General features: G+C 38.9%; 1 protein-coding gene across 4 annotated transcripts in view; it reads right to left on the bottom strand.

The window, feature by feature from the left end:
• The window catches only part of Ube4B (Ubiquitination factor E4B), a 679,226-nt gene that overhangs the window by 636,227 nt on the left and 23,595 nt on the right, over window positions 1-19,404 (bottom strand). For 3 of the 4 annotated variants that reach the window (XM_076183024.1, XM_076183023.1, XM_076183022.1), the window contains exon 2: window positions 1,598-1,705. In XM_076183024.1, the coding sequence (XP_076039139.1) occupies window positions 1,598-1,705 (108 nt within the window). Of the gene's footprint in view, window positions 1-1,597; window positions 1,706-17,128; window positions 17,575-19,404 lie in introns of those variants that run through there. The other variant, XM_076183025.1, reaches the window with a different exon arrangement.

The raw sequence follows: 19,404 nt of genomic DNA, 5'->3' as shown, positions 1-19,404 counted from the left end.
GGGGGAAGAAAGCCTTTGGTATATATATATATATATATATGTATGTAACAGGTTCTGATCCTTTTAATCCTTTGTATGGCAAGATGTTGGCTGAGTGGACCTAATCTTGAAGTCCTGGATTTGAGGCACCACAGCTACTGGATTCAATTATTTCAAGGATATCACTACAACTAATGGTTTGTTTCATAATAGTTAAAACCGTGAAGAAGATAAAAGTCTTGTTCAAATGCTGCCATGCCCAGTGATGGGAATGGGGATTGGGTAAAAGTTTAGGTGGATGGGCTGCAGGTTTAATCAGTACTGCTTCCTAGCCTGCAGTTCATAGTAGGTTCCAATCTTTTCCTTTGTGTGGCAAGATGGTGGCAGACTTGACTCTTAATCTTGAGGTCCCAAGTTTGAGGCACTGCGACTGGGGGATCTGATCATTTGAGACATCACTGCATCATGTGATTTGTTCAATAATAGTTACACCAGCAAAGAAAATAAGTCTTGTTCAAATGTTGCCATGCCTGCTGTTGGGATTGAGAATTTGGTAACAGTTCAGGTGGACTAGGTTGCAGGTGTAGTCAGCACTGCTTCCTGGCTTACAGTTTGTAGCAGATTGAACTCCTTATCTCAAGGTCCCATATCCAAGGCAATGCAACTACTGGATTTGATTATATGAAAGATATCACTGCAGCTGTTGTTGTTCCACTCCCTTTCTCCAATGAAATATAAACACATCCTAAACATGTATGCATACCAAAAAGACCTTTTCCCTCTTATAAGATGAGTAGTTGAGTCAAACCATACTCCCACCTGTGGAAGGGGTGGGTGGTGTATTTACCTAGTTGTATTATACGGGAAGGGAGCTATGCTCGTCGTGACCCGTCTTTGTATCTCTCAGCATGAAGTTTGCACACACTGTTTTGGGAGGGGCGACCAGGGATAAGATGGATAGACAGTATGGGGATGGGGGTGTTGGTTACACAAGGGTTGTCTGTCAAACAAGGAAGAGTGCAAAAGATTGGAGTGGAGTGGTTGTTGATGGATAAAATTAAATGTCCTACAGGGATGTTCTCTTTTTGTGTTTTAGTATTATTTGCCAAGTTTATATAAGTGGTAATGGTAGGATGTCATACAACTGTAGTAATGAAGGTAGACCAGCTCTAGCTGTGAGGCCCTCTTGAATATGATGATGCCTATATATATGTCAAGAGCCATGAGTAGGGTATACAAGAATGGCGGTGTCAGCTTCCTGATCATATTTATTTTGTTGCAGCTGACCCCCCATATTCTGTGAACAGGCTTTATCACATTTTCCATGACATTATATTTATTCAGGGTGAAAGAGAACAAGTATAACAGCAGTAACTTTATATTTTGTAATGTGTATATTGTGATGCATCATCATACATCAGGCAACTTGAGGTGCATGCGAATATTTGACTTGCATTGAAGAAGTTACAAGGAAGAAAATGCCTTTTGATATATATGTAAACATTTGTTTTTCTATGCCTAAATTCCTTGGTTTGATACTTATAACTAATGATACAGAGAAAAATACCATACAATAATCTTAGTGTCTTCTACAATTTGAGAAACTGTGCAATCTTACCTGCAGTACTGGAGTACCAGAAGCTGTGCCATCATCTTCATTGGCACCAGCACACACTGGTCTTTGCTGGTTTGAGGGTGCTAGACGAGCTAATCGCTTCTTGCGAATCTGTAGATAAATGCAAAGGATAATAACTTTCATTCATATCTCAAACACTGATTTCAGTCCTTTCTTTTCTAACCACAAGAAAATGTACCACATTATCTTGCCAACATAATGGTAATGACAGGCTTCTATAATTTCATTCACCCCATCTTCTTTGATCTACCCTTTGCTTTCAATTGTGAGCATCACAGATTCATGAATCCTCCAAGGACATCACCACCAATTGAGAACATAACCATGGAGCATGTTGCTTCACTTAGACACTATTGCCAGTCCTCATGGTCTTTCCAAGCAAGCTACCATGCAGCTAACCTTCCTGCACCAAACATACAACTCTTGAGAGGTTTAATCAACTTGTCCCAACCATGAATTGTATCCCCCTTGTCTCTTCCATCAAGTGCGATCCCTTGTAGCAATTACCCTGTGAGATCAACATCATTAAGCCAGAGCTGACATTCATGATTTATGCTGGTAACCAGCCTAAACCAAGTCTTACAGTATAGTCTCTGGTATGACACAAGGTAGTTTCAGCAATACCTCCATAATTCTCTGAAGCCACTTGGTACCAAAGGCATTGAGATGGCTCTTATGTCAGCATTCAGTGTCCATGTCTCAATAAAGACATTAAAAAAACAAACAAAAACGAAAACAACAATATGAAATGAATATCACTGATAATTCCAAAGAGAATCCCAAATAATTCTAGTTACATTATAGATAAAAAGGTTGTTAGGAATCACATTGGTCCACTATTATCTGCTGATGGTCAACATGAATATTCAAATGAGGGAATGTACGATATTTTAAACAATTATTTTAGCTCAGTATTTGTATACGAAACACCTCAGAGTGAACTCCAAACTGAAACCTATGAAAAGTCTAGGGTAAACTTACTACAGTAAATATAACAAAAGAAAAAATTAAAAGGTGTATATATATTTTTATTTTTTTATTTATGAATTTTTGGCTGACGGCCAGGCAATGGGACCAAAATGATCATTCAGTGCCTTTTAAAAGGTGTATAGAGAAACTCAAAGTTAATAAGACACCAGGGCCTGATGGTTGGCATCCAAGAATCTTAAAGGAAATGAAAAATGAGATTACTGTTCCATTTGAAATTATTTTCAAGAAATCCATCATATCCGGAGATGTCCCAAGAGAATGGAAGCTAGCTAACATTACTCCTATATTAAAAAAAAGTCACAAAAAGAAACCAATTAACTACAGGCATATAAGTTTTACTTCAATCATAGGAAAAATTATGGAAACTATTATCAGAGATGTGATCAGACATCATTTAGAAAGTAACTGTTTGATAAATGATAGCCAGCATGGATTCAGACGGAAACATTCTTGCATGACTAACTAATCTGAATTCTACAGCAGTGTCTCAAATTATGACAAAAGAAACAATATAGATTTAATATATCTAGATTTTGCAAAAGCTTTTGATACCGTCCCCCATGAAAGACTAATTACTACATTAGCTTCACACGAAATAAGTGGTAGCCTATTAAGTTGCACTAGTAATTGGTTGAATGATTGAAAACAGAGTTGTTTTAAATGGAAAACTTCTGGATGGAAAAATGTTATAAGTGGAGTTCCTCAGGGTTCTGTTCTTGGGCCACTTCTATTTATAGTATATATAAATTATATAGATCATAGACTAAAATCTACTGTTTCCAAATTTGCTGATGATACCGTCTGGGGTATTGGCTGCTTGTTATTGTGGCAAAGTAGCATGCAGTTGATACTTTAGGGTCTATATGGGGCACCCCTACGGGCCAGAGCCACACATTATTTTGTCTGTGATAGAGGAAAACTCTTCATAGAGAAATGATGACACTTTTATACTATGACTGTCCCTCCGTTATGCTGTCCCCCAACCCCTTGTTGCTGTCCTGTACCATTTCTCTGAGTATTCATTTTCTGCTGTGGGGAAAAAGAATACTGCCACCAAGTATTTCCACTTGGATCGTAAGACGCGAGAAGAAAAGGGACAGGGAGTGGGACTAGGCATCCTTCTCCTTGTAGCCCCACAGGGGACATTCCTAAACAAAAACGTAAAGGCAGAAGAGGGTCTGGGAGTTTTCGGAACAGCACCCTAAAGTTTGGGTCTTTTACTGTGTGTGGATGTGGTACAGATGAGAGTAAAAGGGAAGAGATAGGAAGTATGTTTGTGAGAAGAAAGATGGATGTGTTGGCTTTGAGTGAAACTAAGTTGAAAGGGAAGGGTGAGTGTAAGTGGGAGGTTATCAGGAGTGAAGAGAGGGCGAGGGAGGGAAGGGGTGGCTATTCTAGTAAGTGAAGAGATAGGTAAACGTGTAGTGGAGTGGAAGGTTTCCTCAAGGATAATGTGGATGATGGTGAAACTGGGAAAGGAGATGTGGGTCTTTGTAAGTGCATATGGGCCTGGCAGTGAGAAGAGTGTAGAAGAAAGGGAGGCCTTTTGGATAGATTTAAATGAGTGCATAGAGGATTTAAGGAGAAATGTCAATGTAATAGTACTGGGAGACCTTAATGCTAGGGTAGGAAATGGTCCAATTGATGGAGTGGTTCGGAAATGTGGAGTTCCAGGAAAGAATCGTAGTGGAGAGTTGATGGTGGAAATGTGTCTAGAAAGAGAGTTGATGATAGCAAATACAGTGTTTCGGGAGAAAGTCAAGCATAAGTACACATGGGAGAGGGTGGTGGATGGAAGGGTGGTAGGTCGAGAGTTGATGGATTATGTAGTGGTAAACAGGACTATGATAGGAAGAGTTAAGGATGTACATGTGCTAAGGGGAGAGGGTGGGGGAATATCAGATCATTTTTGGGTGGAAAGTAAGTTGAGAGTGGAGGATAGATGGAGAAAGAGGAAAGGGACAAAAGTTAGGGAGGTGCTTAGAGAGAACTCTTTAAATAAAAAGGAAAAGGAAAAGGAGGACAAGAAGCTGGAGGAGGAGTGGGAGGGAGTGAAGGATAGAGTAGAGCTAGGTGTGGAGGAGGAATGGGGATGGTTCAAGGAGGGAGTCATAAAGTGTGCAAAGATGGTGTGTGGAACAAGAAGGACAGGAGGAAATAGAAGGAAGGGTAGTGAATGGTGGGATGAGGAAACAAAGAAGGTTGTAGAAGAGAAGAAGCAAGCTTTCACAGATTGGTTACAAAATAGGACGAGGGAGTCATATGAGAGGTACAAAGAAAAGAAAAGAGAAGTAAAGCGAGAAGTAAAGCAAAAGGTAAAGGAGGCAAAGAAGACAGCAGATGTGAAGTGGGGTAAGAGCATGACAGAAAATTTTGAAAGTAATAAAAAGATGTTTTGGAAAGAAATTGAGAGAGGAAGAGGAGGTGAATCAAGTAGAGAAGAAAAGGTAAAAGGTGCAGATGGAGAGATGATAATGGAGGAGAAGGCAGTAAGGGGAAGATGGGCATAATATTTTAGGGAGTTGCTAAATGTGAAGGAGGATAGGGAGGGAAAGATAGTTGCAGTGGGAAATGCTAAGAAAATAAGAGTGATGGGTGAGGAAAATGGAGGAGAAATAAGGAAGAATGAAGTGAAGGCAGTTGTTAAGATGATGAAAGCAGGTAAGGCACCTGGTCTAGATGGATGCCATACAGAATGTCTAAAGAAAGGAGGTACAGTGATGGTGGACTGGATGGTGAAGTTATTTAATGTTTGCTGGAGAGAGGGTAGAGTGCCGGAGGATTGGAGGAGTGCCTGTATAGTTCCACTTTATAAGGGAAAAGGGGACAAGTGTGAATGTAGTAGTTTCAGAGGGATTAGCTTGTTAAGTGTAGTTGGGAAGGCTTATGGGAGGATCTTGATTGAGAGGATTAGGAGAGGAACAGAGGGAGTAATTGGTGAGGAACAGTGTGGATTTAGGACAGGTAGAGGTTGTGTAGATCAGATCTTTGTGGTAAGACAGATATGTGAGAAAGCTATAGGAAAGGGGAAGGATATTTTTTTGGCTTTTATGGATCTGGAAAAGGCTTATGATAGGGTAGACAGAAAGGCAATGTGGGAGGTTATGCAGATATATGGGATAGGAGGAAAGCTTCTAGGAGCTGTCAAGAGTTTTTTTGAGTGTAGTAGAGCTTGTGTCAGGATTAGAAATGGAGAGAGTGAGTGGTTTGAGGTAAAGGTGGGACTTCGTCAAGGATGCGTTATGTCGCCCTGGCTGTTCAACTTATACATGGATGGGGTAGTGCGAGAGGTAAATGCAAGGGTGGTGGGTCAGGGATTGGAGATGGTTAAAGAAAATGGAGAAAAGTGGGAGGTGAGCCAGTTGTTGCTTGCTGACGACACTGTGCTTGTGGCAGGATCAGAGGAGAGACTGAGGAAGTTGGTGACAGAGTTTGGGAGAGTATGTGATAGAAGAAAGCTAAAGATAAATGTGGGTAAAAGCAAGGTGATGAGATGTACAAGAGGTGAAAGTGGCAGTAGACTGGAAGTGAGCATTAAGGGAGAGCGTCTGGAGGAAGTGGATAGTTTTAGATACTTGGGTGCAAATGTGGCAGGAAAAGGTGGAGTGAAGGTAGAGGTAGAATGTAGATTGAGAGAAGCGAGTAAATGCCTTGGTGGATTGAAGAGAGTAATGAGGAATAGAAATTTGGGAATGGATGGTAAGAGGAGACTGTATGAAGGAGTGATTGTGCCAACAGCACTGTATGGGGGCAGAAACATGGAACATAAGAGAAGAGAGAAGGACTTTGAATGTGTTTGAGATGAGGTGTCTGAGAAGTATGATGGGGGATACTAGGCTAGAGTGAGAAATGAGGAGGTGAGGAGAAGAATGGGGGTGGAAAGGGAGTTGGGAGATAGGTTTTATGAAAGAGTATTAGGATGGTTTGGACATATGGAAAGAATGAGTGAAGAAAAACTAGTAAAAGAGGTATGGAAGGCAGATGTGGAGGGAGTGAACATGAAGGGATGTCCTACGATGAGGTGGATGGATGGGGTGAAGGGGGCTTTGGGGAAGAGGGGAATGTGTGTTGAGGAAGGACGGGAGAGGACAGAAGACTAGGGTGAATGGAGAATGGTTGTGTATGGATGATGTTGTGATGCATGAGGTGGAATGGGTGGGGGGAGAGGTAGTATGTGTGAGCAAACTTTGACGCAGCCCGAAGGGATTTCTCCCCGTCTTCTCCTTTTATGCATGGGGGGACGGAGAGGAGGGGCCGCCAATTTAATGAAGCGGCCTTGCTGTGGATGTGCTGTGTCTGGCGACACTGCTTCTGACCCAGGGCAGTGGACAAGGTGCAGGGATGACCCGTCATCCAGGAGGTGCTAAGATAAGAGGGAGGGTGGAGGGTGGAGGGGTGTGGAGTGTATTCAGGGATGGAATGGGTGGGAATGATTTTATGCCTTTTCCTTTTTGGCTACCTCCCTTGTATGGGGGAAAAAGCCTTGGTATATGTATGTACAAACTGTGTGGAATGGCAAATGGTCACTTAAAACCAATTTATTCAAGAAGATTTAGATAAATTACAGCAATGGTCTGAAAAGTGGCTAATGAAATTTTACACAGGTAAATGCAAGGTAATGCACATAGGTAAAAATAACAGTAAGGACGATTACAAATTATTTGGAAATTCGTTAACAAATGTGGATAGTTTAAAGGATCTCAGTGTAATTATCAGTAACAATCTCAAATCATCTAAGCAGTGTATTTCAGTCTCTGAGAAGGCAAACAAGATTCTAGGACTGATTCCATGATATTCTGATTTCAAAAGTCCATCACTCATTAACAAGCTATACAAATCGTTTGTTCATCCACATTTGGAATATGCTGTTTCCGTATGGTCACTGAATCTCAAAAGATTCCAACTATAAAAAATAAATAATGAAAATCAACAAAAACATATGAATCTGTTTTCCTTAAAAAAGTGTAGACTCTGAGGTGTCTTTAAGATTCTAAAGGGAATTGACTTCAAAAGTGACCAAATTTTCACACAATGAGAATCAGACAAGAAACAATGGTCTCAAACTGTAAGGAAATAGATCTAATTTGGAAGTGGGTAGAAACAACTTTGCCAACCATGTAAATAATGAATGGAATAATCTCTCTGCAGAGGCAGTGCAATGTGGTTCAGTTCAAAGCTTTAAGAATCATTTAAACACCTAAGCAAGTTGCTGTAATAACTATCATTTATTTTATATTATTTGTTTATTTGTTTTGTTATCATTTATCTGCTTATTATTATTTGCTTGATTCTCATTTATCATTAGTTATATGTCAATTTAATATCATTTACTATTTACCTGTTTATTATTTAACTATACCTGTGCATTTATATTTTATTTATCATTTACATTATTAATTTTTATTTATTCATTTATCATTATTATGATTTTTCTTTCGCATCCTAACTAGACATGGACCAAGGGGTCTCCTGTCAGCAGCAGGACAGGGAGAACAAGTGACTTGAAGATTGGATCTTAGTCCTCCTGTATAAATATTGACAATAACAAATACTCTGGTTGTGTGTACGTAACACAATGGGCAATGCCAGTCCTTCAAAGTACTCCCTGACATGACTGGCCACTACCAAGTACTCCCTGATATGACTGGCCACTACCAAGTACTCCCTGACACGATTGGCCAATACTAAGGTATGTGAAGCTTTCCAAAATCTCAATGTCCTTGATATTTGTATCAACAGTAGACCTGTTCAAAAAACAACTTTTTCATATTTTCATATGTTACTGTATGTTTCCCATGCTTTTTGACCTGAAAAAGCAAAAAATCACATCCATTTTTATCTAGGATGTAGGGAAGCAATGCAACAAAGGCTGAAAATTTTTGCTATCTTACCAAAAGGGCTTTTGAGGCATTTCTAAGCATATTTTGTGGTATAATTTTTTATCTATCCAAGATAGAGCAACAAATTAAGTACCCAATGAAAGAACAGAATCTACTCTACATTTAGCAACTGTTATGATTAATTTAAAAGATGAAATTGTTGAAAATCCTGAAATTTTTGCTAACCTGGAGACTTGATTTTGGATGGATTTTCATGAAAGTAGCAGTTGCCGACAAGACTGACGGGTTGAAAAAGCCGTAATAAGCAAAACATCGTACAAATAAAGGCTCCGTCCTCATATGGTGTTTAACTCATCAGTTTTGTATGGATGTTTGAATTTTAACCACTATGGTACAATGACACCTATACAGGCGTCATGTGGCACAAGTGGGTACACGAGGATGCCGGCATCAGCGTCTTGATTATGTACAGTAGAATCCCATTTATCCAGCAAGCTCAGGGGAAAGAGGGTGCCAGATAAAAAGATTTGCCATTGTTTTGAAAGCTACTCTTATAAACACATGAAGGACCTGGTTGTGGGTCACCTGAAAGGGGCTGTGGCTCACATGAAGGGCCTGGCTGTGGCTCACATGAACATGCAACAGCCTTGGCAAAGAGTTTTCTAATGTCTGTCTGCTTCATAGCACTCCTCTGTGCCTTTTGAATTTGAATATGCACTTGATAAAGGTTGACTACTTGCTGTGCTGTAACACATGACTGACATTTTACAAATTTGATTAAATCTTCAAGAGTTTAAGCCCTCCCTAATGCTTGGAGGTGGCTCATATTCACCATCATCACTCTCGGGCTCAGCTTTTTTTTTTTTTGGCCCCTATCACGAACAGTATCTATTATATCTTCATTGGTGAGTGTGAAGGTCACTGGTGCATCCTTATCCATGTCAATCCACTCTTCTACCTCCTCTTCTGGCACTCTAGTAATGAACAGGTTTACAATCACCTCAAATAATTTGTCAGAATTCTGTTGTTCTGCCAATTCAACATCTTCGAAGCCTTGGAATTCATCAGCAACAAGCTCTAGAACCTGTGGCCACAACCTTTGCCAACATTTATGCAGGATTTGTTCCTTTATATCCTTCCAGGCCAATGCAATAAAAAATCATGTTTGTGAAGTTTATATTCATTACTTCTTGTGATGTTTATATCTTCGAATAGTGGGAAGTGATTGTGTTGTGTTTTTGTAATTGTATATGTAGTGTTATACAGTTATAGGTATAAGATAAAGTGTAGTGTTCTAGTAATTTAGAATCAAAACAGTAGTCTTACTGCACTCCAAAGGTAGCAGTAATAGTATACAGTAAGCATTGTAAACTTTGTGTATTTAGTTTATTTAGTGACTGCTTTTATTTCTTTTGTCGATTTATATTTTCTCTTTGCTGTTTGTATTGCCGAAGGAGGAGCAAAATGGCTTGTGAAGGTTGTGTGAACCTGGAGCATCATAGGATTTGTGAGGAGGAAGTTCGTCTTCTCAAGAGTGAGCTCTGTGAGACAAATGACTCCTCCCCACAACCTAAAGAGTGTTCCACCTCTTCCACCTCAAGTGGCGCTCTGTGGGGTCCCGTTTATTGAGCCTGCGTTCAGTAAGTGGGTGTCCTGCGGAGCAACTGCTAGCTCTTGCCAATCGTTTTGCTCTGCTGGAAGATAAGGTGGCTGAAAATCAGGAGTTCTTGGTGGTGGGGAACTCCATGGTGAGGCTATGATGACATCCTGCAGTGGAGGACTAAACGACATTGCAAGCTTGTATGTCAACCAGGCCATGGAATTGCCAATTGTATCCAGACCATCAGGTAGCAAAGGCAGACAAACACGGTTACGATTGTTCATATGGGAAGTAATGATGTGGGTAGGGTGAGACCAGAGTGTTAGCTTTGCTACTACCAACACTTCTGTTCCTTTCAGTGAAATTGTAATTCACTTACAACTTTCTTCACTTTCTTTCTATAACTGTAGTACTGTAAGTCGCTCATCTCAAGGCCCCATGCCATTCTCGTAGTGTAAGTTTATAGTCAAGTTCCATTATTCAATAATGAAGGGGAATTAAATAATTAACTTTTCTTCCTTTTCTTCACAAATTCTGGTACAACGTATGGTAACAGGTACACCCGTGGAATCCCCTCCTGGGATCCTCTTACACCCACCAAGCCAAGTCTGCTCCGATGTCACAATTTAATCCAACCAATAACATTGAACGTTACAAATAAGTGCCACCCTTTTAGGGCGTGACTTTACCTCCATGCACCATTAATTTTTCTCCTCCACCCTTTTCTCCAATCAGAAACTGTTATACTGTCTCAAGCAATACTGTTTATGCAAGCAATTTGTCACAAGCAGAACAAGCTGTGTTTACATTGTCACATCAGCACCTTTGATTGACACTCCAACCAATGTTTACAAATACAAGACGGTAAGCTAGAATATGCAACTCAGCAACTTGCAGTCGGCCATTGTTTCCTAACCGAATATAAAATATAAAATTTACATTCATCTCCAACTACACCTCTATCTACCTAAATGTCTACCTCTACCAGCCTCATACAGGGCTCGGCAGCTGGTCGCCCCGACCAATGATATCTACTACCCTCTTACAGGGCTCGCTAGTATATACTTGAAAATCATCATATATATATATATATATATATGAAGCTAATCTAACCTTGTAAATGGTAAAATAGTATCAGTAAACACATCATATACATATCAAAGATATAAGCAACCCTCCAAAATGCACAATAATAATTCTGGCAGAATAATGGTAAATAATAAAGCATCTCCCAAAATTACTTTGCAATATGAAATAATTTGTGAACATATTTGCAAAACTCACTACTTTAGAGATAGTAAATTATTGTGTCTCTTCTTGCATTTCAATTATTGTTGTTAACACAATGTTTTTTCTCAAAGAAACACTCTTAATGCTTCAATACTTATGTGAATTGTCCAAGTCTGACCACAGCAGATCCAAGGTCTTCATGTCCCGGCCAGACACCAAGTTCCAGTAGTTTAGGTCTCCCATCCCAAGTACATACAAATGGTCAAATTAATATAATCTGTAAAATGTATCAAGATTAATATTCAATTCGCAAATATTATCAAAATATTCCCTATACTCTTCTGGTTCATTAAAATTGATACATAGGGTATCACAACAATCATCTTCATAGATTTGCAACCTTTCTTCATATCTAAATGGCCTATCAATTCTTCACTATTTTCTAATGTATGAGTTTATATTTATTTCCATCTGCAGAATCAATCACCCTATATAGACCTGAGTACCTTGGTGAAATTTTATTATAGGGTGAATGTAGTTTGACCATGACTAAATCTCCTATCTTTAATTCTAGTTTATGTGCTATTTTGTGTTGCTTTTTCATCTCTTGTGAATACTCCTTCACATGTTCCCTAACTCTTTGGTGAATACTTTGGAAAGTATTTATTCTATTTGAGATATAATCATCTATATTATACACAGGTTTCTGCTCTGCAGTCATGATATCATATGGAAGAATTTTGTCTTCCCCAAAAATAAAATGAGGTGTTTCACCTGTTGCTATATTAATTAGGTTGTTCAGAGTACATTTAACATAAGGAATCCAAGTATCCCAAGTTATACTATGAGGACTTATCATACTTCTAAGACATGTAATAATTTTCTTATTTAACCTCTCTACAACTCCATTACTTTGTGGATGATTCACTAGAATGTTTACATAATTTTTCCAAGATTTTGTCATTAAATTCAGTTCCATTATCTGAAACTAAGATCTTAGGTGTAGTGAAATTACAGATTATCTTATCATAGATTACTGAAGCAATAGTTTCAGCTTTCTTATTTGGAATGTGTTGTAAAATACAAAATCTTGAAAAATAATCAATGGCAACAAATACATATTTATATCCATTCTCAGACATAGGTAACTCCAATGTTTCTATGTAAACTCTTTCCCAAGGTTTCTGTGGAATGGGATAGGTAAATATAGGAGCAGGTTTTGGTGTATTTCCTTTCACCTAACACATTTCAAACAATTTTCTATATAATTATATATATCTTTCTTCATACCTGGCCAAAAGTATTTAAGTTGTGCTTGTCTATAAGTTTTATCCTTTCCTGGATGTGAGCTACAATCACTATCATGAAGTAACTTCAATATCTCTTTTACAAGAGTTTGTGGTATTACCAACTGATTTACTGGACCTCTAGAAATATCTTTCTTGTTTACAACTGTTTTTCTATACAAAAGTCCATTAATGAAATGAAATTCCTCTATCTCATACCCCTTTGGTAGTTTTGGAGGATTTCCTCTTGGGTTCATCAAGTACTTGACTAATAAGTCACATGTCTTATCATCCCTCTGTTCTCTTATTAGCATTTCCTCATAGAAAGTTACTAATTCTTCTATACTACAAACAAAATTAATCACCCTGTCATTGGTTGGCTAATGTTTCTAGAAAGTGCATCTGCCACAACATTCTTTTTACCCGGAATATATTAAAATTTAACTTCATAGCACTGAAGTATCGCAAACCATCTAGCAACTCTGCCCCTAAGACTCTTATGCTTAAATAAGTTGTGAATAGCTGTATGATCAGTCCATACTCTGATTGGATATCCTAGTATCATATCTCTAAAACTTTCTAATGAATATATCACTAATGTTTTTCTTTCTGTTATAGTAGTTTCTTTCTGCATTATTACAAAGTCTTGAAGTGTAAGCTATTGGTTTTAAAGTTCCATTTCTCTCTTGCATAAGTATTCCTCCTAATCCTATGTCAGATACATCAGTACAAAGAATGAATTCTTTATTATAGTCTAGAAATATTAAAATTGGAGAACTTGTGAGTTTATCTTTCAACTTGTCAAAAGCTTCCTGTTGTGCAGGTCCCCACCTGAACTTTGAGTCCTTCCTCAACAAAGAACTTAATGGATTAGCAATGTCAGCATATCATTGAATAAATTGTCTATAATATCCTGTCAATCCTAAAAATCTCCTAACCTTGTCTACATTGGTTGGAACTGGAAAATTCTTGACTGCTTCAACCTTTGAATTCACTGTACTAAGTCTGTGTCTGTCTATCTTATGTCCCAAATAAATAACACTGTCTTGCAAGAACTTACATTTTTCAAGTTTCACTTTCAATCCTGCTTCAACTAGTCTTGAGAATATAAAATCTAATTTCTTAAAGTGCTCAACTGCTGTCTGGGAAACTATTAAAATGTCATCTAGAAATACACTGGCAGTGTTTCCTCACAACCCATCTAGAATTGTATTCATTAATCTCATGTAAGTTAATGGACTATTACATAACCCAAATGGCATTCTTTTGAATGCATAATGTCCCGTTGGAGTAGAAAATGGTGTGAACTCTCGTGAGTCTTCATGCAACTCTATTTGCCAAAAAACAGATTTGATATCTACAGTGCTAAAATATCTATTCTCAGTTCCTAAACTTCTTAAAATGTCACCTAATACTGGTAATGGTAACCTGTCACGAATGTTGTGCTTATTCAATTCCCTATAATCAATAACTGGGCGCATGGTACCATCTGATTTTGGCACCAAAATCAAAGGAAAGTTCCACTCAATTTCACTATGTTCAATAATATCCTGCAATAGCATTTCAGTGATCAGTTTATCTACTATTGCTAATTTAGAGTGAGGAACTCTGTAGGCGGGTATGTAAATAGGCTGTGTTCCTGGTTTTAATTTAATCTGATGTTTTAGAAGTTGTTTTGCTTGAGGTGTCCCCTGGCAAAGCAATTGTTTTATTGTGCTTCACAAGCAAAGCAACTAAACTTTCATTCAACTCAGGGCAATCAGTAGGTTCTAATTGATTCTTGTATTTTTTTCTTAACTCTATTTCTTCCTGAACTGAACAAATTGATGAAATTGGTAATTCCACCTCCTCAGTAATCTCATTTAAAATCTTGATGGGTTTGGTACACACCTGAAAACATCCTATTTGTGTACCTTTCCTTAAAACTATATCTTTAAAGAATTAAGAATTAATATTTCTACTATGTTCTTATTTGACTTATAAATCCCTGAGTCCAACTTCAAACCTTTTAATCTAATTGATTCTGGGATGGTAAAAATTTCAGAGTCTACAGCGACTCCTTTCAACTGCACTCTACCCTATTAATTGCTCTGGAGTGTATAAACATTGACTTTATTATGCCACCATCCACAATTTGCAAGGCTTCAATTGTAGTTGATGAATTAGTAATTTCTGGGATTTCTTGAACATCCGAGTTGGGTTCACTATAAGTGGCTCTACTTTCTGTTGGTCTGGACCGCTTGGCCTCATTATCCAAAGTAAAATTGTTCTTTCTTATCTATGTCCAGGGATTCATTGATTCCAGTCACTGGTCTTAAGTCTGGTTGATTTAAAAATGGGATTAACTGTGATTTCACTAATATCCCTAAGTCAGCAGGACATATCACCATGTTCTCTTTTCTCATAGTTGCAAATCCTATCAATAAATCTCCTGGAAAAACAGAATCTTCTAAAACTATCACTGGAATGTGCAAATGTTCATTTGTATATAAGATAAATTCTAGTTCAACCTTACCTAATGTTTTTAACTGATTTCCAGTTACTCCTTGCAATGAGTAATGGATTGGTTCAAATTTTCACTCCTGGTTTCAATTGGTTTAAAACTTTACTGGTAATTATATTGACTACAGATCCTGTATCAATGAATATTTGAATAGGCTTATTGAACACTCTACCAGCAATGAGAGGTCCTACAGAAGTCCTTCCAATTGTAATTGTCAGTTTATGACTATCTTTGATGAAGGAGTTTTCTTTCACCTTTTTATCACTCACTTTCTATTTGTATATATGTGGGGAGTTCTAGAATATTGGTTTATTGTGTGTCTGGGGATTTTCCTCTTGTTTTCTGGTGCACATGAAAATTTCTACATTCATGGGTTTTATGGCCTATTATTTGGTGATACATACAGAAAGGTGGGTTTCTACACTGATACTCATTATGACCCTTATACTTGCAATTTCTACAAATAATTCCATAATAACAGTCTTGTGCTTTGTGTCCCCAAGTATTACAACTAAGACATATAATTCTAGTATCCCTGGATGGACTTCTAACTTTCTGTCTATGTCCTAATTCTGTTTTCTTAAACTCTCCTCTAGAGTTCCTCTGTTGCCCCACTGTCATCACATATGGATTTATTATTCTAGTCTCACTGTACCCTTGCATTAGATAATCTACCTCCCCTAAATTCATAGTTGACCTGAGATCTTTATACAGCTTTTCTGCCATTAAATCATCAGAATTTTTGGTTAACACTCCAAATGTTATAAATTTTTATTACCCGAGAAACTTTAATTTTGTCACTACATCTTTCTATCCAATCTGAATCTTTCAATATAGAATTAATGTCTTTTGACTATCTATCTAATCTAGCTAAGTATTGTGTCTGATTCACTTGTTCTAACTTCTTTGATCATTCTAACCAAAGACCTGATAGGATCCTGATCACATTTTGACAAAATGTTTAACCTCTTCACTCCGGGGCACATCACATGTCTGGCAGCATTAGCTGCCCGACATGCAATGTTGCGTCATAATAATCGCATTATAAAAAATAAAGCCAGTGCTCAATCGTTCGTCCTCTTTCACCCGTGAATTTTGATAACCATAGAAAATATTATGAAGCCAGTTTAGAGAGAATGGAGGTTACGTAGGTACGACTACAATAAATATAATCAAGATGCCGACGTCGGCATCATCGCATACCCACTTGCTCCTCATGCCGCCTATGCAGGCGTCACCGTATGGAAGTGGTTAATGAATGCTTTCTTATAGGCTTCATATTGGTTGATATCTTCTATTTGCTGGAGATTTATGATAAACCTAGCTCTACCCTTCTCAGGATCTATATCTACTAATAATAAAAATTAAACCATTTCAAAGATGACACATTTTAGAAATGTTAAATGTCTTGGAGAGGGGGGTCTGTAAGTCCTCCGAGGTCGTAAGTTCTCCGGGGGTGCAAGTTCTCCGAGGGTGCAAGTTCTCCGAGGGTGCAAGTCCTCCGAAGTTGTAAGCCCTTTGAGGCTGCAAGTCCTCCGAAGTCGTAAGTCCTACGAGGGTGCAAGTCCTCTGAAGTTGCAAGTCCTACGAGGTTGTAAATCCTCAAAGGTCGCAAGTCCTCAGTGGTCACAAGTCCTCAGTGGTCGCAAGTCCTTAGTGGTTGCAAGTCCTCAGTGGTCGCAAGTCCTCAGTGGTAGCAAGTCCTCAGTGGTCGCAAGTCCTCAGTGGTCGCCATGTTCCCTTGAACTGACCAGGAGAAAATGTCCCTTTGGTTCGGCCTCGGGGCGGAACCCCAACACAGGATCCCTATTGTGGAATTAGAGCGCGGAGCGCTGTGGCCAGAGGCCGCTGTTAGTGCAGCCAAGCCCTCAGCGAAGCCCGCAGTTTGTTTTCCTTTAAAATGTCTATTTTCATTTATTATATTTTTGTTCACAATGAATGTGTCTATTAGGTTAAGAAACTTATTAACTCCTAAGATGTTTACTTCCCCTGTGAATTTGGGGATGTTGATATCTGAAGTATGAATTTCATGCTTCACCACATTTGAATTAGTGTTAGTCATACCTTCAGTAGGTTGATTTGACTTGACTGCCTCCAAATAGTCCTCCTTGCGTACGGCAGCCTCGACGTCCCTTGTCAGCCTCGTCATTCACTGCCTTGAAGATCTTGCTCCTCTCGTAGTCGGGGCTTGTAGTGTTGTAAAACCCTCGTTCCTCGTCTTGTTGTTGGTTGTGGTTGTGCACTGCGTGGTTATGGTTGCGTGCACTGTAGATTGGTGTACCCGTAGACTTATCTTGCACCAGTCTTATAAATACTTCGGAGGAAGTTCATCCCTAGCTGCCGCCACTGTTAGCTTCGCTGCTACCAACACTTCAGTTCCCTTCAGTGAAATTGTAATTCACTCACAACTTTCTTCCTATAATTGTAGTACTGTAAGTCACTCGTCTCAAGGCCCCACGCCACTCTCGTAATGTAAGTTTTTAGTCAAGTTCCATTATTCAATAATGAAAGGGAATTAAATAATTAACCCAACTTTTCTTCCTTTTCTTCACGAATTCTGGTACAACGTATGGTAACAGGTACACCCGTGGAATCCCCTCCTGGGATCCTCTTACACCCACCAAGCCAAGTCTGCTCCAATGTCACAATTTAATCCATCCAATAACTTTGAATGTTACAAATAAGTGCCACCCTTTTAGGGCGTGACTTTACCTCCATGCACCAATAATTTTTCTCCTCCTCCACCCTTTTCTCCAATCAGAAAGACTGTTATACTGTCTCAAGCAATACTGTTTATGCAAGCAATTTGTCACAAGCAGAACAAGCTGTTTACATTTAGTTACATCAGCACCTTTGATCACCACTCTAACCAACGTTTACAAATACAAGACGGTAAGCTAGAATATGCAACTCAGCAACTTGCAATCGGCCATTGTTTCATAACAACCGAATATAAAATTAATGCAAAATTTACATTCCTCTCCACCTACCCTTCTATCTACCGGCCTCTTGCAAGAGGAACTTGTTTGGAATTACAAGGTCCTTCTTCAGGAGATGGAGTGTGGTAGCCCTCATGTAGTCTGTGGGATCCTTCTGAGGATCTACACTTGCTCGTGTTGGAACAGTAGAGCCATAGGGATCAATGAGAGGATATCACAATTGTGCACACAACAGGGATACCACTTTCTTGATCCTTGGTATCTCTTTTCAAGGCATCATGACCTTTATGCTTCTGATGGGATCCACCTTACTTGCAGAGGCAAAGATGTTCTTATAAACCTCATTGCGGGCATTTGTAATGAATTGGTTCCTTTTTTGGGGCAGAGCGAGAAAGTGGGGAAATAACCGATCATTTTCTGGTGAAATGTAAATTGAGAGTGGAGAATAGATGGAGAAAGAGGAAAAGGGCAGAAGGTAAGGAGGTACTTAGAGTGATCTGCTTAAATGAGAAAGAAAAGGAGAAGGAGTATAAGAAGAAGCTGAAAGAGGAGAACTAGGAGTGGAGGATGAATGGGGATAGTTCAAGGAGGGGGTCATAAGGTGTGCAAAGATGGTGTGTAGAACAAGGAGGGTGGGAGGAAATAGAAGGAAGGGTAGTGAGTGGTGGGATGAGGAAGCAAAGCTGGCTTTCATAGATTGGCTACAAATTAGGACAAGGTAATCGTATGAGAGGTACAAAGTAAAGATAAGGGAAGTTAAGCATAAGATAAAGGAGGCAAAGAGGAGAGCAGATGTGAAATGGGGTAAGATTATGACAGAAAATTGTGAAAGTAATAAAAAGATGTTTTGGAAAGAAATTAAAAGAGGCAGAGGAGGCAAATCAAGTAGAGAAGAAAGGGTAAAAGGTGCAGAGGGAGAGATGATAATGGAAGAAAAGGCAGTGAGAGGAAGGTGGGCACAGTATTTTAGAAAGTTGCTAAATGTGAAGGAGGATAGGGAGGGAAAAGTAGTTGCAGTGGGAAGCACTACGAAAATGACAGTAATGAGTGAGGAAAATGGAGGAGAAATAGGGAAAGATGAAGTGAAAACACCTGTTAAGATGATGAAAGCAGGTAAGGCACCTGGTCTGGATGGATGCCATGCAGAATGTCTGAAGAAAGGAGGTAGAGTGCCTGTATAGTTCCACTTTACAAGGGAAAGGGGGACAAGTGCGAGTGTAGTAGTTTCAGAGGGTTCAGCTTGTTGAGTGTAGTTGGGAAGACTTATGGGAGGGTCTTGATTGAGAGGATTAGGAGAGGAACAGAGGGAGTAACTGGTGAGGAACAGTGTGGATTTAGGACAGGTAGGGGTTACGTAGATCAGATTTTTGTTGTAAGACAGATATGTGAGAAAGCTATAGG

This window comes from Oratosquilla oratoria, chromosome 3, assembly GCF_046742065.1.
Source record: "Oratosquilla oratoria isolate Oo_2021 chromosome 3, ASM4674206v1, whole genome shotgun sequence".
Taxonomy (NCBI): Eukaryota; Metazoa; Arthropoda; class Malacostraca; order Stomatopoda; family Squillidae; genus Oratosquilla; species Oratosquilla oratoria.
Note: the sequence above shows the minus strand (reverse complement) of the source record. Positions and strands in the feature narration are given on the sequence as shown.